At 39.3% G+C, this 22,318-nt stretch overlaps 2 protein-coding genes across 2 annotated transcripts; both read right to left on the bottom strand.

Moving 5' to 3' along the window:
- Positions 1-2,760: 2,760 nt before the first annotated feature.
- Positions 2,761-3,654, bottom strand: LOC119424537 (proteinase-activated receptor 3). The gene has a single exon (XM_037692022.1). The coding sequence runs from the start codon at positions 3,652-3,654 to the stop codon at positions 2,761-2,763; it is 894 nt and encodes a 297-aa protein (XP_037547950.1).
- Positions 3,655-8,667: 5,013 nt separating this feature from the next.
- On the bottom strand, positions 8,668-19,943 carry sapcd2 (suppressor APC domain containing 2). The gene is made up of 6 exons (XM_037691759.1): positions 19,070-19,943; positions 14,667-14,800; positions 11,022-11,168; positions 10,566-10,667; positions 9,483-9,602; positions 8,668-9,386 (listed from the first exon to the last, which is right to left on the bottom strand). Exons 1-6 carry the CDS (start codon positions 19,836-19,838, stop codon positions 9,258-9,260), a joined length of 1,401 nt encoding a protein of 466 aa, XP_037547687.1. The 5' UTR covers positions 19,839-19,943; the 3' UTR covers positions 8,668-9,257.
- Positions 19,944-22,318: the final 2,375 nt, after the last annotated feature.

Genomic DNA, 22,318 nt, shown 5'->3' with positions numbered 1-22,318 from the left:
ACATACAATACACAGACATATATATATATATATATAATTTATATATTTTAATTTAATTTATATAAATAAATATATATATATATATATATATATATATATATATGTATAAAATTTATGTATTTTTATTTAATTTATATATATAAATACAATTCATCCGGAAAGTGTTCACAGCGCTTCACTTTTTCCACATTTTGTTATGTTACAGCCGTATTCCAAATTGTATTAAATTAATCTCTTTCCTCAAAATTCTACACACAATATCCTATTGTGCCAATTTAAAAAAAGAGTGAGAATTTAGCAAATTTATTAAAAATAGAAAACTGAGCTTTTACTTAAATATTCACAGCCTTTGCTTTAAAATTTGTTGATACACCTTTTGCTGCAATCACAGCCTGTTCTTTTTGAATATGATGCTACAAGCTTAGCACACCTATCTTTAGGTAGTCCTCCCCACCCCCCACCCCAATTCTCCTTTCAGTACTTCTCAAGCTCCATCAGGTTGGATGGGAAACATCTGTGCAGCCATTTTCAGATATCTCGAGACGTTCAGTCAGATTCAAGTCTGGATTCTGGCTGGGCCACTTCAGGACATTCACAGAGCGTTCCTGAAGCCACTCCTTTTAGATCTTGACCATGTGCTTTGAGTCATTGTCCTGCTGAAAAATGAACTGTCGCCCCAGTCTGATGTCCAGAGTGCTCCGGAGCAGGTTTTCATCCAGGATGTCTCTGTATTCATCTTTCCCTCTATCCTGACTAGTCTGCTAGTTCTTGCTGCTAAAAAACATCCCCGAAACATGATGATGCCACCACCATGCTTTACTGTAGGGATGGTATTTGTCTGTTTTTCTCCGAACATGATGCCTGGCATTCACACCAAAGAGTTCAATCTTTGTTTTATCAGACCAAATAATGAGAGTCCTTCACCTTTTGGTAAACTCCTGACGAGGAGTGGCTTTCATCTGGCCACTTTACCATACAGGCCTGATTGGTGGATCGCTGCAGAGATGGTTGTTCTTCTGGAAGTCTAAAAAATGTTAAGTCTGGTCCTCTGGACATTCAAAAAAAAGAAAAGAAAAAGCTAAACAAAAAAATTGTAGAAACATTCGTCTTTCATCCGAAAGGCTTCTTCAGTCTGAGGTGCTGTATTCAGCTCAGTCTTATAAATAGCACCTTCTCATAGTGGATCAACCAGTTTGCTGCTGACAACCAAAACCAGCTGCTCACATGATCAAGGAGGACCGTCAGCCTAACGATGGATCGTTAGCACCCTAATGTTTGTTTGCTATTCACAGGCCAGTGAATATGTATTTTTGAATGTCCAGAGGACCAGAATTAACTTTTTTAGATTTTTCTACCTGGATTATTGAGCATGCATCAGGATATTCTTCTGGAAGGTTCTTCTCTCTCCACAGAGGAACACTAGAGCTCTGAGAGGGTGACCATCAGGTTCTTGATCACCTCCCTGACCTAAGACCCTTCTCCCTTGATTGCTCATTTTAGATGACCAGCCAGCTCTAGGAAGAGTCCTGGTCGTTCCAAACTTCTTCTATTTACGAATGATGGAGGTCACTGGGCTCAGTGGGACCTTCAAAGCAGCAGAAATGTTTCTGTATCCTTCCCCAGATTTGTGCCTCGACACAATACCGTCTCGGAGGTCTACAGACGATTCCTTTGACTTCATGCTAGGTGTTTGTGCTCTGACATGCACTGTCAACTGTGGGACATTATGATGACAGGTGTGTCCATTTCCAAATCAAGTCCAGTCAACTGAATTTACCACAGGTGGACTCCATTTAAGTTGTAGAAACATCTGAAGGATGATCAGTGGAAACAGTATCCGAGCTCAATTTTGAACCTCATGGCATAGGTTGTGAATACTTGCGTAAATGTAATTTTTTAGTTTTTTATATGCATTGTACATATACATATATACATACACATATAAATAAAAATACATATATACAGTAGATACAGGGTTCCCCTACCATTTGATTCATGAACAACAGCTCTGGTGGACATCCCTGTAGTCAGAATGCTAAATGCACGCTCTCTCAAAACTTGCAACATCTGTGGCATTGTGCCGTGTCTGATAAAACTGTACATTTTAGAGTGACCTTTTATTGTGGTCAGCCTAAGGCACACCTGTATAATGCTGTCTAATCAGCATCTCAATATGCCGCACCTGTGAGGTGGATGGATCTTCTCCGGAAAGAAGTGCTCACTAACAGATTAATACAAATTCGTGAACAAAATTTGAGAGAAAAAGGCCTGTTGTGGACATGGAAAATGTCTTAGGAGTTGAGCTCGTGAAAAATGGGAGCAAAAACAAGTGTTGCGTTTATATTTTTGTTCAGTGTATGTTCATCCAGAAAACAAAAGGTGACACAAAGGTTCCCCAAAGCCTAAGAAGACATCTGTACCAGGGTTATTCACTTAAATCCTATCAAGTTAGAACATGAGTTAGTGTCTTCTGTAATGGACCTTTACTGCTGCTCATTGGTTTTGAGGTCACCTCATAGCAGAAAAGTTCTTGGGTCCAGTTCCAGCTGAGTCATTTCTGACTGGAGTTTGGAAGTTCTTGTTCTTTCTTGGGTTTTTGCTCCAGGGTCCTCCATTTCGGAAACCGGTTAATGCGCTATGACAGCTACGATATCGTCCAGACCCCTTGTGGCTCTGAACTAAAAGTAGAAATGGAAATTGAACATATGTATTTAATTGTATTCTAAAACATCAGTGTGCGATGCATGATCAGTGCACGACTTACTTGTTTTTTGCCGTGTCCGTTTGCGTCTGGTAGCAGCAGAGTCTCCATGTAAGCTTCTCCTTGGACAGGTAGAGTATAGGCTGAATGGTGCTGCTGAAGTCCATCAAGCCAAAGGCCACATAGTGAATGTAGCAGCGAAACACGTCAGGAGAGAAGTGGTCCTGGAAAGGGAACAGGGCAACAGGAGGGAAGTAGTTAAACACAATGATGGCCAGGATGATGAGAACCGTCCTAAAGGCTTTCTTCTTCACAGGATGCATGGTGTCTCTGCCAGGCCCAGACTGTCGCAGGGCCCAGAGAATGGCTATGTTACAGAACACCATGAAAGCAAACGCTGTGAGGATCATCACTGTGAAGACCTTCTCGAAGTTGAGGATGTTGCCCACACATTTAGCAGAGGCGTAAACCAGAATGATGAGCCAGACCAGAAAGGCCAGGACTGTTCTGTGTTTGCGATCTTTAAGAGCATTGAAAGTGATGGGGTGGATCACAGCCATGTAGTGGTCCAGGCAGATGCAAGATAGAAAGAGTGGCGAGAAGTCTTTGATGCCGTAGATGAAGCGCAGGATGTACCAGGTGGTGCCACTAGTGAGGAAAATGATGTCAACCAGCTCCAGGGGAGGGATAAGACAAAACAGCACGTCTAAAATAGCCAGTTGAAAGATGAAGATTTCCAAGGTGGAGGAGTCACTCTTGTTCTTGTGGATGAGCCACAGGACCATGAGGTTAGCTGGGATGCCCAGGAACATGTTTGCAAACTGCAGACTGAGATACCAGATGAGGACTGTGGGCATTTCTCTGCAGCTCTCATAGACCGTCTGCCTCCCACTGAAGTTTGAAGGTCTGTGAGAGATGAAGAGCGCAGAAGAGTTGAAGTCTGGAAAGTCCATGCTGGCTGTTCAGATTGTCCTGAGAAATAAAGATCTGTGAAATAAATGGAAAAACCTTATTGGGATGAGCTGTTATAAAAAAACACAAGCCATAAAACGGCATCACAGCCGCCTAAAGTTTACTGTCAGATTATTTATTCGTCGTCTTTCTGCATTTCTTTTCTTTTTTTCTTCACTAGCTCTCTAACGAGGCGCACACGTTCTCCCCGCTCCCTGTTCTCCTCCTGCTTTTTTGCTTTCGGTCTGTGTATCGGAGCAGCTCCTATTTTTACACATCTCCCGAAATGGAAACTACTGTTTTGGATCTGACCGACTGGACTTTCGACGTATATTACAAACTCTTTTCAACAAAGCAACAGGGTCCTGGAGAACCCTCATCTGCTCGAACATGCGGCTGGGTAGGTGGGGGGGGGGGGGGGGGGGGGGGGGGATGTGTCTACCTCTATTGACCGAGGACGCCGACATTTCATATAACTGGATTTATGATATTTGTCCCTTTTTCTATTTTAAAAATTGTACTCTGAATAAGAATAAGAAAGCCGCGCTTTATAGCAGCAGCTTCGTGCACTCCGCCCATCTTTCGGACGGCTGTACGTACATGTTCTCGTTGTATCTCGGTGCAATGATAATAAAGCTTATTCTGATTTTGATTTCTTCAGCTGAAAACACTCAGAAGTCCCAGCGACACACATAAGCTGTTCAAATGTTCTAAATGGTTAAGAAATGCTAACCTCAGTTCCTTCTTTGTCACTTTAACATTAAAAAATATATATATATAAAGGAAAAGGCCATCACAGTTCATACAAATCCATAATTAATGCAACGTTCAGGTAATTTTATGCAATCATAACTATTAGGTTTCACATGTGAGGAGTAACCGTTCATCTTTGCTTTTCCACATATTTTAACTACATAGTGTAATTTATAGCGACATAATGTATTCTGTTAAATATTAAATCAAGATGTTTGTGCAATGCTTTTACTGTAGAATACTTATTGAAGATGTGTTAATTCAGTGCTGCAGCCATCACAACTCAAGATAAATGTGAGACTTAAATGATGTTTTTCCTACCATTAGTTTTTAAATTGATGGCAGTTACAAACAACATTGAAGTAAAAAAAAAAAATCTTAATTTGTAATTTTTTTTTAATTATACTTTTACTTTTAGACCATAGCCCAGAACACACTATGAAAGTGTTTTTTTAATTTTAGTCAACCTTTATTTATAATCCCATTGAGCCTCGGAGACTCATTTACAAGAGAGACCTGATTTCTTTAACAAACGGTGATGACAACAGAGGATAACAACGACAACAATAGACTGTCGTAAAAGAGGCATACATACAGTATTAGAGGTTTGATTAAAACAGGTGTTTATTTGTGATTATATAGTCTCTTTATGAGTATTTAGAAAAGCACTATACAAATAAAATGTATTATTATTATTCATGTATTTTCTAATGGTATCCCTAAACTTTTGTTTCTTATTTGCATTTGTTGGGGAATTCCACTGGAAAAAAAAAAAGTTACGTCACTTTTACAAACTGGTTCCCCCTGTTAGTTGTGACAAAAATTCATCTACACCGACGAGACTTAAAAAGTTGAACTATAGAAAGCAGAACAAAAAGAAAGTCTGAGATCATCATCAGAGTTTAGAAAGTTTAGAAAGTTTAAAAGGTTCAGCATCCAAGTCTGAGCGAGGAAAATGTTCGGTATTAAATTTCCCCCCCAATTTTCAACACTAAATGGCTGTAATACATATTTTTATTATGATGTTAAGGTTTTAACCATTTTCCCTAATGTTCAGAATTGCACTAATAATGCTGTCTTTTTAAAATTATATTTATTATTTAAAATATCTTCCTGTTGCTGTGACAGTTTCATTATTATCCTCATTATTTTTCATGCTGAGCAGAAAAAAAATTATGATAAAAAATATTTGAAGCTGATAAACTGCTTTTATTTTATGTACTACACAGTGTGTATGTAAGTAATTTATATTACAACACATACTGGACTTCCCTGAAACACCGGTGGTTCATAATAACTTTTTTCCACAGTGTTCAATCTTTTTGATAAACTACTGTAATTTATTTTATTTTAACAGTAAACTTAAAAAAGGCAAACATTCAGCACTGTTACTTCTTGTATTTGGAATGTGAAGTTTCACATGCAGTGACATCAACAAACATGTGACAACCGAGAAATAATTTTAACGATCATATGGTCGTTTAAAGCGTGGATTAAATTACTGATGTGAATTGTTCAGTTTAATTTTTTCCTACAGCCTTTACGCTTAAAAACAGCAGTTCCTACCTGTTAGTGGTTCCCAGTTTGGTATGAAGGGATCTTTGAACTGTTGCAACTCAAAACTCCGCTCATTTCCTTCTCATGCAAAACTCAGCTCGACACAAAACAGCATGACTGTGGAAGGCATGGAAATGAGCTGATCAGCAACAAAAGCCTGCTCTGCTGAAGAACATGATCCAGCCTGGAGCTTCAGACCTTCACCCACTGATGGACTCCCTCAGATGTTTCACTCACCTGTTCTATGGGATCCTGTTTTCCACGCTCAGTGCAAATCTCCTCTCTGTATCTTGGACATCATTTGGATTAGGACCCAGCACTTCTCGGATACGTCAGATTGTCCAATCACAGCGTTGAGTTGCGGCTGTAGACGCTGAAGCTCTCCTCTTGGGCGCCATTGTGTCCGTTTGACCCCTGTTCATCCAACAGATTTGACATGAAATACCTAACGTGGTTTTATCAACCGAAAAGGTGGTAAAGCGGTGAAAACAGCAAAAGGTATGAAATCCGACAGTAACGAGTGCGGTTAAAGAGGAAGGAGCAGAAATGTTGTGGCACTCCGTTCACACTGATTGACAATGATGCAACAAACCTGACGGAAAATCGGCGGTAAACAACTGATGCAACCGTCCTGAAAACCATATCTGATTAAATTCACTGTAACATTGTGTAACACGTTACATGAAGCCGACGTGTTTTGAGGTCTGATGACTCGGAAACTGTGACCTCTGACCTTTTCACCATAAATCTTAGCGCATTTAAAAGACTGCGGAGTGTGGGAGTCACTTTGGAGTCTATTCACTAAAACAACAGCAAACACCGTTAACGCTGTTGCTTTATTAAACTCAAGGGTTCTGTCATCCATGTTGTCTTCTTGACTATGTTGGTTGGACTTGTCACAGTGGGACGTTCTGAGGTTAGTTCAGGCTGTTTGAACGGTTTTATTGTCGTGGTTTAACCCCGGTTTATTTATTTTAGTCTGTTTGTGTTTGAGCTTATTTGCATTTGTGTGTCTAAAGCAGACAAGTTGGCAACATTTTGCAGCAGTGACTCGTTTTATTGATCAATGGCACTTTATGAAGCTGCAAATTAATCCCACTACTGATTGAAACTTGTGAGCCTAAATATTTGATTTGTATTCATGCTTTGGTCTTTATTCTGTTCAAAATGGAGAAATCGTGTTTAAACAAAGTGATAGTTATGATTAAATCTAGCAGATTTTTAACAGTAGATACATGAGCGCAGCAAAAACAAGGAAAGCAAAGCCTGAGGAGTAAAATATTCAGTGTTATTTTTTAATATCTAACATGTTAATATGAATAAAAGAGCAATAAATATGAAGTGGAGCTTGAATGTTGCAGGTTTTGCTGCGGTTTTCATTTAGCAAAAGTAAAACTTGATCATAGCGCTACACTAAAACATAAACACTTATACAAAAGCAATTAAATAAAACTAATTTTAAATAATAGCTATAATTAATTAAAATACGAACATAAAACCTGCTACTTCAGCCCGAAACAGGAGCTGAAAAATAATAAAAAATTTAAAATAATGGCTGGATTACACAAATAAGGACAGAAATCACTGATGTGTTTCATGTAAAACTGTTTGACAAAGATATTTTAGTGCTCACGACGCAGTAAAGAGAAGGAAATCTGCAATAAAAAAATGCACTGAATACGTTAAATACAACCAATTAGACTTTATTTCTTTATTTCACTGCTTTTACTTTGATTTTCCCCCTGTACCAGTTTCATCCCAGAAGTACCATTAAGACAAATCTTCCTTCTACTGCAACTCACCCACTAAATACGGCTGTAAACGTTGTACGGCTTTATGGTTTTAAATCTAAAAGCGTCTGTGTTCAGGATTAATTTGACAAAACCTTATATGAAGATAATACAGGTGTTCCCATCTGATCTCCTCGGTGGAACGTACTTTGAGCTGTAAACATGCAGCCACAGCAATGGCTTAGTTTTGAACCGTTTTTGTTCCTGACGGATCAGAATCGTCTCACAGCGCCATCGATCATTCTTCACAGCTTTCTTCAACGTGCAAACTCCCAGATTTCTCAAGTCCGTCTCTCTTGCATCTTTCACAGCTGTAGACTGCCCGTCCAGCTTTCCTTTCACGTTTGAGACGTTTTAACGAGTTCACCGCGGCCCTGAAAGGTTACAGCCACCACAGGAGTCATGGCAAAAATGTACCGTATTTTTCAGACTATAAGGTGCACTTAAAATCAACAGTGAGCCTTATAATCAGGTGCACTTTATGTATTAATTTTGGTTGTGTTCACTGATCTCGAACCGATTTTATGTGGTTATTGTGAATGAGTTGAATAGTTTGACTTATATCTGTTTTGTTTTGCTTAATGCGCCTTATAGTCCAAAAAATACGGTATATATGTACATTTTTGGGGGCAGGTTATTGTCCAGGGAATCCAGAGCAAGTACTGACGAGTCTTTTGAATGCATGTTCGATGTATTAATCGAGGTAATAGTTACATCGTTACAGATAAGTGAGATAAGTGTTATAGACAATGTTCTTTGAAAGGGCCAAACTGATTCATTTCTCAACTCACCTGTGAAAACTAAAGAAAGTCTCAATATGAAACAGGCTAATATAAAATACAGAAAACCATTTATGTAATTCCTTAGTGAAAAAACACTGCAAAAACTAGAAAAAAAAATACAACAAATGTACACGAAGAGAAAGGAAAGAAAAAAAAAGTCTTCTAAAAGTATCAAACTGGAAAAAAAATGCGTATCTGATGGGTCACAGCAAGTGGGTGCAGCTGGTTGTTTTCATCTGCAGAAGTATGGCATTTCATTCCAACACAAAATATTCCTCACTGGCCAATAGCTGTTTGTGCTACGTTAAGTTCATGATCTGTTCTTTGTGCGGTTGAGCAGCAAGAGTACAAATAAGTCTTTTAGGAGAGGGACAGGAGATTTTGTTGATGCTGCAATCCAGCAAGAAATGGAGTGATTGGAATCATGGGACCTGCCTGAGTTCATGAGTGCTTCAGTCTTTCAGCTTCGATCAGGCAGGAAAATAAGAGCTTTTCATTTGGGTCGCACAGGTCAGAACTGATCATATCCAGGTAGTGCATGCTTTGAATCCTGTTGTAGTGGAGGGTCCTGGTGTGTTGTATATCTACTAAAGGTGCATTAATGTCATAAATGGTCAGTTGGGTAAACTTGTCTTGTTCAGTTCTCCTCCAGACCAGCACGCATACGTTGACAGGACTTCGTTATGATTCCCGTCTGACACTTGGCGCTGATGATGAGCTGTTTCAGATAAAAGTGGAATCCAAGGTGCTGGTGTCCTGAGCGCTGCGAGCGCGAGCTTCAAAAAGCTGCTTTATCAAGGCCGACTTCTCCTGCTCCAGCTGTGCGATCCGCTCACTCTTCTCTGTCACCTCCTGCAGGAGCAGAAAAGGAGAGCGATTAAAGGGGGGCACTTTGGGCGCGTGAATATTATTAGTTCTTCGTTGGAAGAGAAAGGGACTGTGTTGAACCTGAGTGAGAAGTCGGTTCTGGTCCTTCAGCCTCTGGATGGCCTGAGGGGGTGCTGGGGTTGGAGACTGGGAGTTAGTGGACAGCACTGCAGTCGGAGCACCACCCGAAGGAAAAGACGGCTAAAAAAACACAGTGGAAAAGGAAAACCCACACATTAGTTGTTAAATATCATCTTTACCAGACGTTGCTTTGTTAGAAACCTAACAAGTTTTATAATAAATACTTTCCATCCAGGTTTCCAGAGTATTCAAGTTTGCATTATTTTCAAAACAATAGTTAAATAAATGTTTCGACTTCTTTCTAATATTTCAAGGTAACACATATTCTGCTTCTAGCACACAGTTTTGGATTATTAATATAAGATTAAACAAATTATAAGTTTATTTTTGCTAATTTTTCTGTGGGTTTGGTCGGATTTGTTTGGAACTCCTGTATGAAATGACAACCTTTCAGAGGAGACCCAACCGTGTTCAGTCAGGTCATCTGGACAGTTTCTTTTGTTGCTGAGACATTTCATCCTTCATCCAAAGGACTTCTTCAGTCTGAGGAGTCCACCAAACCAAACTGAATCCCGCAAACAGCTGGTGATGGCATCCGGGACCATCTTTTGGGGACAACACCATGGTTTGGTGGACTCCTCAGACTGAAGAAGTCCTTCAGATGAAACGTCCCAGTGACAAAAGAAACCATCCAGATGACCTGACTGAACATTGCTGGATTTTACCTGGATTAATGAGCATGAACTTTGGTCTTTCAGAGGAGACTTCTCTGAAAGACCAAACGTTTTTAGCACATAAAATCAATTATTAAAAGAAACTCAACTTGTTATTTTATTTAAGGAGTACAAATCTACTCTGTGATCTTGAAGGTTTGCAAGTGGTAAGTTTGGATCTGATATTGAACTCCCATAAAACCGAACATGGTTGTGATTCTGCCAGGAACAAAGATTTTAATCTACCTAAAATACACACTTTGTTATTTACTGGTAGCTACTGTGATAAATAATTTTAATTTAAGAATAAGAAGCTTATTTTAAATCCTAGAACAAAGTAAAATCATATTTAAGAACACTTAGCACTCACCATTCCAGGGCAGGAAATCAGGTCATTAAGGCAGCGGCTGACGTCTTGTAATTTGGGAATGAGAACATTCATGCGACTCTGGCTAGCTTCTGTGAAGAAGTCCTGAAGAACAAAACAAACTAAATTAACAGAGAACTAATGTAATATAAGAGAAGAAGGGACTATTTCTGCTCATAATTTTTTTTTTTTACGCATCATAATTTATAAAGCCCTGTGATGGACTTGCGACCCGTCCAGGGTGTACCCCGCCCCTCGCACAGTGATTGACGGACATGGGCACCGTGACCCAAAATGGAAGAAGTGGGTAAAATATAATGGATGGATGTAATTTATAAACTGGTGATGCTAAGTTTTATTTTTTATTATAATAAACATCTGCTATACCTGTTAAGACTTTTACGTTTTCCAGGTTCATGTAAGCATCCTCTGTTTTTGCTTCTTTCGAGCGGGCCTTACCGTACATTGAGAACTCTGTCCGACCTGTCGCTGTCTCTCTGCGACGTTGTGGATTTGGCCCTGGTACCAGTCCCGGGCCCGCTCCACCACTTCCAGGCCTGCCAGCAGGGAGTCCTTCTCCTGCTCCAGCTCTTTCATTTGCTTCAGCTGCGAGAGATGAAAAGTGAAGCACAAGTGACAGGACGGAGGTGAATGAATTTAAATCAGAAAACGTTGTGCTTGGAGCCACATTCTGTGATTTGATCATGTTTTGAAGTTTCTTATGCCGTCGTTAAATTGCTGCCAAGGTTTAATCTAATCAAAGATGTCGCTCCACCAACAAAGTTTGTAGACACACTCGTTTTTTTGCAGGGCATCTGCAGCACACTCCTCTGGATGAGACAATGGCGCCGCACCAATAGTGTTAAACTCTTTCCTGTCCTGAGCAAGGTTTAGAGGAGAAATGAGTCCGGCGTCATGGCAACCACACAGCAACCTAAGAAAGGGGTAAACAGTGGCTCCACTTCAACTATGGCCACCCCAGTGTGTGTCTGTGAAAGAGAGATGTGTGAGAGAATATGTGTGTGTGTTTGCAGATTGAGTTGTGCTGACCAGGCTGTCCATGTTGTACACTGCTTCAGTCCAGGCCTCACTGCTGGCATTCAGCCACGTGGTGTGTCATTTTTCTGTCCATCCATCGTCCCTGAGCTGCTCGCTACATTCCACTGGTCATAACTCATTGAGTCAGAGAAACGCTGCGATCATGGCCCGATGCGAGACCACAATCCAACCCCTGCAACATTTTTTCAGCTCCTTCCGAAAAAGCCATAAACAAGGCATTTACAGACAAAGAGAACGAGGGAGTCGGGGGTCTTTGCCAAGAACAAAACGAGACCCAGTGTCAGGCTGCATGAATGTGGGCTGAGCCACACGGAGGACAAACAAATAGAAGAAAGGAGCAAAGAAGAGAAAACAGGGAGGATGTAGGGCATCAAAGGGATGAAGTTGTGGAAAAAAGTGCATGTGGGTTTCTGTGCTCGTCTACTCAATTAAACAGACAGAAATAAAAACAACAAAGCACACCTAACAACAAGACACCCACTGCACAAACTCTTTCACCAAATCAAACAGGCCGTGGAGCTTTGGTACAAAGAACAGAACAGGTTAAATGAAATAAACAATGGATCGTTATTTAGTCTAAAAAGTGTCTCAGAATAATAGAGAAGTATTTAATTATCTCCGTTCTTGACAGTCAAGTTTTTTTTCCAAGTTATTTAAGTTATAAACAAGCAGAAACTGTTTTTGCTGAATCATCTCACATGTTTCTGCTCTCACTGAATCCTGTGAACACGGTCAGTTTGAAGGCAACGAATCCTTAAAAGTTCCCCGGGATTCTTTTTGAGCAACATATTCATGTTTAAGTGCATTTTATGTAAAAATAAATAAAATAATAATAAGTTTAACCAGCAGCAGAGAACTGTTTTTTTAATGGAGGGAAAAGTAGTCACTAAATAACAAATCCCTTTTATTTTCCTACAAGAAATGTGTTGAAACATCTACTTTCTTATTTCAAATGTGGTGCACACTCCACAACATGGGAATAAACCAACACACACGTCTCTAAGTTTCTAGAATAACGGCAACAACATAACCCTGTCCAACAAACAAATCACAGCCTCCTACTTCCTGCATTGTCTGAACTGTCACAACAATTCATCAGAATAACCGGATGCACATATTGAAATACTCTTCATAAAAGCAATATTTAAATCCATCTATTCTCCATAAACATTTCCAGGATTCCCTCCCCAGATATCTCGCCCTCAGCCTACTCACCCAGAGGAAAAAGTGCAGAGCCTTGCTGCTGTACAGGCTGTTGCTGAGGGGGATGAAGACGGTGGTGTAGGCAGCCCACACAGCCGTCCAGGCTGGGCCGGCCGAGCAAAGCGAGTCCTCTACTTCTACCAGGCCCCTGGGCCCGACCCGGCTCACTACCATCAGGACAGCAGTGGGCCAAGTTGGCCAGGGTGAGAGGGATGGGGGGGGGGGGGGGGGAGAGATGGGGCAGGAATGAAGGGGAGTCAATATGTTCTCCTCTCCAGACACAGAAACCAGGAGAAGAGACGGAGACGAACACAGAAAAGAAAGAGGGATAGGAGCTGGAAAGAGTGAGAAATGATGAAGCAGGGAGAAAGACAAAAAGCCAGAGGAGGCCCGAGCTCTGCTGGATGGTGGGAGGGTCAGAGAGGGGGCCGGCAGGAGTGGGGTGGATGCAAAGGGATGGGAGGGGAATTTGTGTGAAAGTAAAAAAAAAAAACCTGTGCTGGGAATTACTTTTCACTGCTTTACACTTTATCATACATATATATCTTTTACGCATATGTAAATGTTTGTGTATTCATATTTATAACTATATTTTTCTAATTCTATACACTAATTGTTTTGTTTACACATTTTCCCAACATGTCTGGTCCAAAACATGTAGACGTCTATCTCTTCAACTTTATTCTTTATCGTGAACCTAAAACAAGTTCAAACAGGGTTTTGTTTCCCTCTCAGAATGTCTAACCAGAGTTTCTGCTTTATAGCCAGTGAAAAACTATTAAAGTCAATTAAAAGAACCATAAAGTTCACAGCAAATCTCATTTTGAACATCTGTCTATTGCTACAAGAAATGTGTTGTTGTTCAGTAAAAATACAATCTAGCTCATAAATCTTGAATAGCTACTTAAAATGCTAAAAATACATTTGAAAAAAAAAAAAAAAAAAAAAAAGTCCCGTCTTTTACATAGATTCAGTTTCTACATCAAAAATAAATTATTTAAATACATTTTCTATAAGCAGACTTTTAGTTAGACACAGGTATTTTTATACTTTACATATATCTTTTATGCTTACATGTGTAAATGTATGTGTATTTTTATTTATAACTGTACATAGTTCAAATTAAATATACACGCTATTGTGATAATATTTCTGTGAAAAGTGCTTTATACTTTTACCAAAGCAGCACAAATAGGAAGTTAGGGATTTGTTTACAATGAAACGATTGGTCAATATAAATAGATAAAAAATTAAAAGCACTTTTTATTAAAAAAACATAAAATTAGTTTAATCAACAATCTAAGAGATAAAGTGCAGTATTTAAGTGAGCCACGTGAAGATCCTTGTTGTTTTTGCATGTGCAATATTTAAAATGTATATATTTTTTTTAAATCAGTACCGCAAGCTCATTTTTATAGTTATTTACACTTATTAATATTTGAATACTGTTTAATTCTTAACTACATTTTTGGAAAATTTATTTGAAACAATAAATGGCACCGAACAAAAATTAAGAACAAAACAAATCACTGTTTGTTGTTTTTATAAAAACTATGTTATTAAATGGAATCGATTAACGAATGAAGTATTTCACACAAACACTGCCAGTGTTCATAATAAAGAGTTTGGCACCTTTAGAAACGTACAAATATAAAGTATTTAATAATTTATGCACATTTGAAATCGACTTGAGTTAGTCAAATTATAATGAGGACAAATATTCTTGGTTTAAAAAGTTAAAAGGCTTGATACGAAGTTATCTGTCCTAACTCTGCCGCACATATAAACACCAACAGCACAGTAAAGCTCTGTGTAAGTGAGGGTGTGTGTTCATACACTAACCATTTCATAATCCACTCCGTTGGAAATGGTATGCCTCCTCTGCTCCTCCCGACTCCGCCCATGTCGTCTGGAACCTCCACTAAAGCCTGTCGCTGATTCACTCTGAGATCTCGGTAAACCTGATTTCACAACGCCTGGACAGAAAGAGAACAAACACGTCTCAACACTGCACTCCGTAATCCTGGCTCAACTCAACTGTAAAGACAAAAATGTATAACCCTCATTAATAACCAATATTTGATTTATTGCACAATTGATCAATTCAAAGACACTGAAATGTGTTGGAATGCAAGCATATGGGTTAACAGACATTACTTTATTGGCACATTAATGTCAGACATTAGAATTACACGGCATCATGTAAAGTAATATATGAATCAGAAACCCTTACTGTGCAACAAAGTCATGGACAAAAATATGTATTATTCCAAAAGAATAAATGTACAGCTGTGTGCTGGATCAAACATCTGCATCCTCTGCCTTTTGTCACATTTTGTTTTTGTTTAAATAATGTGAACAACTAACAAAACCTTCATTTGAATTGCTAATGTTGCTAATTGCTGATGTTCAATGTTTTATGTTATGAGTGCTTAGTGTATATTTAGTTGATGTTTTTCTTAGTTCATATCTTAGATGTTATTACTGTTTTTCTTATACATTTTATTGTTGGATGTAACTGGGACCTTGTGTACATAATTTCGCTCCACCACATGTACCACATGAGGTGCGAATGACAATAAAGAAACTCTGACTCTGACTCTGACTCTGACTCTAATTCATTTAGTTTGCATGTCGTACCACAAGAGGGCGCTGTACTGTTTGAAAGAGTGTTATTACAGGAGCAAAACAGTTTTTCCTTGTTCCTGATTTGATTGTCTGAGATAAGTTCAGTGAAGCAGAAGAAAATACGTGGAAAAACCTGAGGCTCATTGACTATTATTATTATTATTATTATATCTCTGGCTCTGAACATTTCATTCTCTGAGACACGATTATGAAAGCAAAAAAAAATGTTATTTGAAATAAAACACTCCTGCAAACGCTTGGATAACGATGCTGGTGTGAAGTGGACGACTGAACGAACAGTGTACAAAAATGACCATGAGTATTTAAATAAAAAAAATTAAAAAAGCAACTTCAAAACTAGAACAAAACAAGATTTATGGAAAAAAAAAATCAAAGTATAATCCCAAATTAGGTTCTGTCATACAATCCAAAAATGTGTTTATACAAATGTTTTACTGCTTCATTCTCTCTCAAAACACTAAAAGAGTGTGGTATGAAGAATTCCTGAAGATTAAGAATTTGGGGAGTTGTGTTCTCTAATGGGGCCAGGTCAGGATCGCTGACATTCCAGTATTTATACACTCATGCTCCACTTTGCTCATACCTGTGTAACGTGTGCAGAAAGTGGTGTTGAAATGCACTTTTCTGTGTTAATGTCACCGTCACAGTGATGTAAATTACTTTTGCCAAGTACTCTAAACAACTCCATGCCATCACAGAATCTGGCTTTAGATTTTTTTTAATTAATTTTTATATTTGATCCCTAATGGCTTACTTTTTAAAAGTATTTTTCCACTGTGAGGAAAACATGTTGCCTCTGAGCTGTGAAGCATATTAAGGTTTTTGCACAACTAAGTTTTATTTTGTATTTGGGATTTTTTTAAATTTTTTAATTTAGTTCTTTGAAAGCATTTAAATAAAACCAATCTAACTTTGATTAGTCTGTAAACGCAGCTAGTGCTTTCTTTCCTCAACCCAAAACACGCTGAAAGAGAAAGTGCTTGCAGGGAATTTGTGATGACTGCAGCGGTGAGTCACTGAGCCCTGGTCTGTCAGCTGTAATCTGGACTAAACCCACACATTTTGGCTGCACGTGAGAGATTATAAGAGCAACTGATGTCCATGGTTTTATGATAGTCAGTCTAAATTGTAGCTATTTAAACTCCCAAACTTCATGCTGATGTGTAACAACTGAATGTTTCAGTCCAAAACAGCAAACATCAGCATGCAGATGTGGACAACTGCAGCTAAAGGACTCATCTGCTGCAGATTTGTTGTATTAAACTGCAGAAACATGAGTCAGGGCACTGGTACTGAGAAATAAACTCAAGTTCATGGTCAGAGAATGCAAATCTGAAGTGCTGCCTAACGTTTTAGGGATTGAAAGCAACCCTATAATTTTATTCTGAGCCGCATAACTTCAAAATACAAACAACCACTGACCAAAACAATCAAATGTGTGAGTTTGTTTGGTGCCAAAGATTCATTTCAGAGTTGCTGAGGCCATTGGACACGTCACATGACACCCTGCTTCCTGCCAAAACCAGGAGAGGTTAGATTGCACAGCTGATCCTTGTGCAGGATGACAAGATGAGGAAAAAAACAAACTTGCAATAGTTATAAAACTACAACATAAGCATAACTGGATGAAACGATCTAGAAAGCTTTAAATGACAAATAAGATGTTTATAAAAGTTGCATTGTGATGTTTCTTGTAGGTTGTATTTTAGAAAGTATATGTATGTATTCCTATTATATCGGAGAAGTAAAAAAACGTAGAGCAGAAAAATAATAAGAGATAAATGCCTTATACTCCTCCCCTGTGTCAGCATTATGAAACAAACCTTATCCATGCATCTATCCATGAGAAAACCAACTCTGTCCTGAGCTCGAGTGGCTTCAGCAGTGAACGCCCTGAGGGCAGGACAGAGATAGCAAGAGAAAGTCTATTTGGATATTCCAGACAGGCCTGAGTTTACAAGGACAAATCAAACTCTGAGTCTAGCTGAGCAAGTACGAGTGTGCATGTGAGAGACAAATGAAGCAATGTGAGAGTAAAACAGAAATGCTTTGACAACCTATATACATAAACAAGATAATAACGGGGCAAGTACGGGAGATCCTCCAAACTCAAGTGGGGCAAAAATGAGCGCGACTCATTTTTCCTACTGGAGAGGATACATAAAACTGCAAGCTCCCTCTTGGAGGAAAACACACAATTTGTGCAATTCCTGACATGATCTCTGACCTTGTCTGGGGTTAACAAAAGCAATTATTCAACTGGAGACTCATGATTTGTACACGGGCTGCTAACCCGGCCCTGTTTAAGCTGTGACATAATACTGATACATGAGAAGTGTCAGGATCCAACGGTCGCTCCTACTGAGCCTCACTGAGGTTCTGCTGAGGGCTCCCATCCTTTGTGCTATTGTTACCCATAAAACTCCAGCTACGTGACCCAGTGCTGACATGCAACATCTCTGCACATATACACTTCTGTGGACAACATGGTTCAGTGCATCCAATGAGATTATGAAAGTGATGCACAGCTAGGGAAAATTTAACAACGACATGTGGTGCAACTGAGAAGCTCTTCCATCTTTTTTTTTTATATATCGTCATTGCTACTTTTGTTGCAATACTGTGAATTTCCCTGCTGGGGGATGAATTAAAAATATATTTAATTCAGTTCAGTTTACTTACACAAGTCATCTCAGGGCAACATACAAACAAAGTCTGACTCATTTAGATTCAGATTTAAATCAAAGTTGTCAATACAATTCTTGTTATCATACAATAAAGTCACATATTATAAAATGCCAATTAGAAAAAATCAATTACATTTTACTTATTTAGTTGTAATACATCATAAGGTGCATTCTGGAAGTTATTAATCAATGCAAAGCAACTTTGGCACTAAAAGCAAACTAAAAAAACTGTAAAAGAAATGAAAAAATAAATACTTTTTGTTCAAAACAAATGGGTACGCTTATAGATGGCTAATAAATAGTTTATATGTTATTAATTCCTCTGTAAACACTTTATAAATCATTAATAACAGTTTATTATGCATTAATTAAGGGTGACAGAGACAAAACCGACCAGTTTCTTGCTAAATAGTGAGCCAAATCTGTTCACCTACATATTTAATCTAGAGTTGTTATATTAAACATTTCCCACCAACTTACTACCATGTAAGCACAATAAGCACCTATTTCTTTAGCATATAATATTGTACTTTAATATAAGTATCTACAACTAATATAGCCTAAAAAAAATAATTCTAAAAACAGGCTGTTAAAACAACTCTAGATTAAATATATAGGTGAATAGATTTGGCTCACTATTTAGCAAGAAACTGATCAGTTTTGTCTCTCTGTCACCCTTAATTAATGCATAATAAACAATTATTAATATTCATAAAGTGTTTATAGAGGAATTTATAACGCATCTATAAACTGTTTATTAGCCATCTATAAGGGGAGCCTTACTGTAAAGTATTACAAAGATTAAATTAGTCTGTTAGTAACTTCCCCAACTTTGTTAATCTAATTGAATTTGGTAAATTATAATAGAATAATACAGATTTCAGAAGAAATCCTGGCCAGAAGACTTACATGGATCCTGATGGAGCTGTGGGGACTCCAGGGCCAGCGACTCAATCGCCCTCATCCTGCTCTGCTGAGGCTGTGCAGCTTTGGAGCCATGTTGGACCGGGTCGGTTCGGTAACCCCCATCCTCCGGAGCTACAGGAACCCGCTCCAAACTCCGCCCGGATCTCTGGAAGTCCGCGCCGTACCGCACCTGTCCACACGCGGGATACCCGGGCCCGTCCTCCGGCCTGGCCCGGCTCTGCAGAGAGGACCCCCGGTGCTGCTGCTGGGTGTTCGTCACGTTGCTCGGTCCCAGCGGGCGGACCTTGTTCTCCACCACAGGTCCGACGCCACACGATGCGGGGACGGGTCTCTGTGGCAGAGGGTGCACAGCAGCCTGGGCCTTGAAGTGGGAGCTATTCTCCGGATTGAGCATGGAGTACCGCAGCCCAGCCACGAACCGCTCAAAAGTGAGACAACCGTGCGGCGGAGTGACCCTCCGGAGGCAGCCCAGCACTCCGCCCGGCAGCTCCCTCGTGTCTGCGCCCTGCCAGCGACTCTCGATCTCCGAGATGTGGACGTAGCCTCGTCCGCTGTCGTCCAAAATGTCAAAAAGAGTCCTTAAACTATGCAGGAAAGCTTTGGGCAGCCCGTCGGTTTCTTTGGGCTGCATTTTGTTAGTTTTAAATCCGTTCAAATGGACTTGCATCACGTCTTTTCCTGCTCCGACTCTGTTATAAATCACCGACGTCCCGTTCGGTTTGAAGCTCGGGTCAGTCGCTATCAAAGCCATGAAGTATTGATAACTTTCACTACTTAATTACTCAAAAGCACACCAGCACGAGCTGATTATAAGTTTCGTATATGCGTAAAGTTAAACCAATTAAAAATACTTAACTGCGTCTTACTTACGGAACAACAAAAACATTTATGATGTTAAATCTTTTATCCTAAACCCCCAAAATGTATGGCTAACTACCTCCATAGCTCTGACGCTGAGACTGATCCATACTTTCCTTCTTATGCAAGACCGCCCTTCAAACGGCTGTGCGCGAGCGTCCCGGGATCAGCCATTGGTTGGGGCATGCGCGAGCTCGTCACTGATTGGCTGTGACCGGAGATAGGCCCTATTTTGAGTTGTGCTTTTGTTATTACGACGCCGGAGAGACGTTATTCATAAAGGCTAAATGATATTATATCCCTCCGCCTAATCAAAAAGAGCTGCTACCTTACAGGCACCCCACACAAAACAACACAGATATTGAGGGGAAAATCATTAACTTAAATGATTAAATTACACCTTAGTATCAATGTAGTATGCAAATGTTTGTCATTGAGATGGAATTTAAATAGCCTAATTTATAAAGTTTTTAAAATTCATTGTCATGTAGCACAAAGAGATTCATATTGTACTACAATACAAAGGGATATACAACATCTCTATTACATTATAAAAGATGGGGTTAAAATCAAGAGGTTTCTAAAGTTTTTTAGGTTTCCCATCTTCCTGTAATTGCTTGTACATATTGCAGTGTGTGCACCATACATAGAAATTTTGTGCAATAAATATATAAAAAATCTTGTTTACCTTGTTTTTTTTATTTAGCTACAACCTTATACTTCTCACACAAGTGAATCAGTCGAATAACTTTGTTAAATGCACATTTGATTGTATTTTGTTTACATTTATTTGTTGTTTTCTTTTTTAACTAGGTCATTTTTTATTTGGTTTCACTGTATTGAAAATTTACCTGTAAATTAGGTTACTATAAGTAATAACAATGATCGAGATTGAGTGCAAATTGTTTTTTTTACCACTCAAAATGACCTCGAGTTAGAATCGCCTTTGAGAAAAAACTATTTTTCTTGGTCACATTCAGCGTTTTGATTGTTTTACATCCAACTCAGTCACATGAAACTCAACTCTGCAGTCCTTTGTCTCTGACCTGCCTCGACATGAACTCTCATCCGGTCGTCATCAGCAAAAACTGTATTTGTGATTAACCCTGAAGACAATGCCAAGTTGTTCTTGTAATCATTACACGGGCTCTTCTGTTGGGTTTCTTGTCAGACCAGATTTAGCTTCCTTATAAAACAACAGTTGTTCCTGCATAAGGACGTGCCCTTTCTGTCACCCATTCACCTTCAAGGCTGTGGGAACAGTGGGTGCTGATGGTGATACAGCAACCCCTTTTCTAGATAACATGAAATAACATAAAAAATAGAAATACAAAAGGAATGAATAAATAATAAACAAAAAAATCCAATTATCTTTACCCACTTCTTCTTTTTCGGGTCACTGGTGCTTATATCCAGCAATCACTGTGCGAGAGGCGGGGACACCCTGGACAGGTTGCAAGTCCATCACAGGGACACAGAGACGAACAAGGCAACCATTCACTCTCTCACTCACACCTAGGGACAATTTAGAGTTACCAATCAGCCTAACATGCATGTTTTTGGTCTGTGGGAGGAAACCGGAGTACCCGGCGAAAACTCACGCATGCACGGAGAGAACATGCAAACTCCACTCCAAAAGGCCCCTGCGGGGATTTGATCAATGTTCTTTTTTTGCTGAGAGGCAACAACTCTCTACCAACGGAGCCACTGTGGTGCCCAAATAAGTAAATATATATATTTAAGTTTATAAATCAAGTTAATTTGTATGATAACTTAAGATTAAGCAGGTGTTTGATTGGATCTCTGTTGGCTGTAATGAAGCTTTTCTGACAGCACCAGCCGCCCCCTCACATGTTCCACAGCTACAATCACACATTATGCATTTATTTAGGGACATTTATAAAAATAAGGGTTTGACTTTTCCCACATCTTCTTTAGGTTTTTTCCTCTTTAAGGGTCGCCACAGCGAGTCATCCTCCTCCATCTCACTCTGTCCTCTGCATCCTCTGCCCTCACTCCATCTACCTCCATGTCCTCTCGAACTTCATCCATACATCTCCTCTTTGGCCTTCCTCATTGTCTTTTTCCTGGAAGCTGCATTTCTACCAATATACCCACAGTCCCTCCTCTGGACGTGTCCAAACCATATCTCCCAGTTCTTCAACCTGTGCTGTACCTCTGATGATCTCATTCCTAATCTTATCCATCCTTGTCACTCCTAAGGAGAAACTCAACATCTTCATTTCTGCCACTTCCTGTTCTTTCTCCTGTCTTTTTGTCCGTGTCTCTGTCTCCAGACCATACAACATAGCTGGTCTTGTAAACTTTTCCTTTGACTTTTGCTGACACTCTTTTGTCACAAACACTCCTGAA

Source organism: Nematolebias whitei, chromosome 18 (assembly GCF_014905685.2).
Source record: "Nematolebias whitei isolate Nwh7 chromosome 18, NemWhi1, whole genome shotgun sequence".
Classification (NCBI taxonomy): Eukaryota; Metazoa; Chordata; class Actinopteri; order Cyprinodontiformes; family Rivulidae; genus Nematolebias; species Nematolebias whitei.
The sequence above is the reverse complement of the archived record's forward strand: the minus strand, read 5'-3'. Positions and strand labels throughout refer to the sequence as shown.

Excerpts from the sequence above, each read along its gene's own strand:
- LOC119424537 (XM_037692022.1), bottom strand. The coding sequence starts at position 3,654 with ATGGACTTTCCAGACTTCAACTCTTCTGCGCTCTTCATCTCTCACAGA.
- sapcd2 (XM_037691759.1), bottom strand. The coding sequence starts at position 19,838 with ATGGCTTTGATAGCGACTGACCCGAGCTTCAAACCGAACGGGACGTCG. Across the intron at positions 9,603-10,565 it reads TGATTTCCTGCCCTGGAATG|CCGTCTTTTCCTTCGGGTGG; the intron begins GTGAGTGCTAAG and ends GTGTTTTTTTAG. Across the intron at positions 9,387-9,482 it reads AGAACCGACTTCTCACTCAG|GAGGTGACAGAGAAGAGTGA; the intron begins GTTCAACACAGT and ends CTGCTCCTGCAG.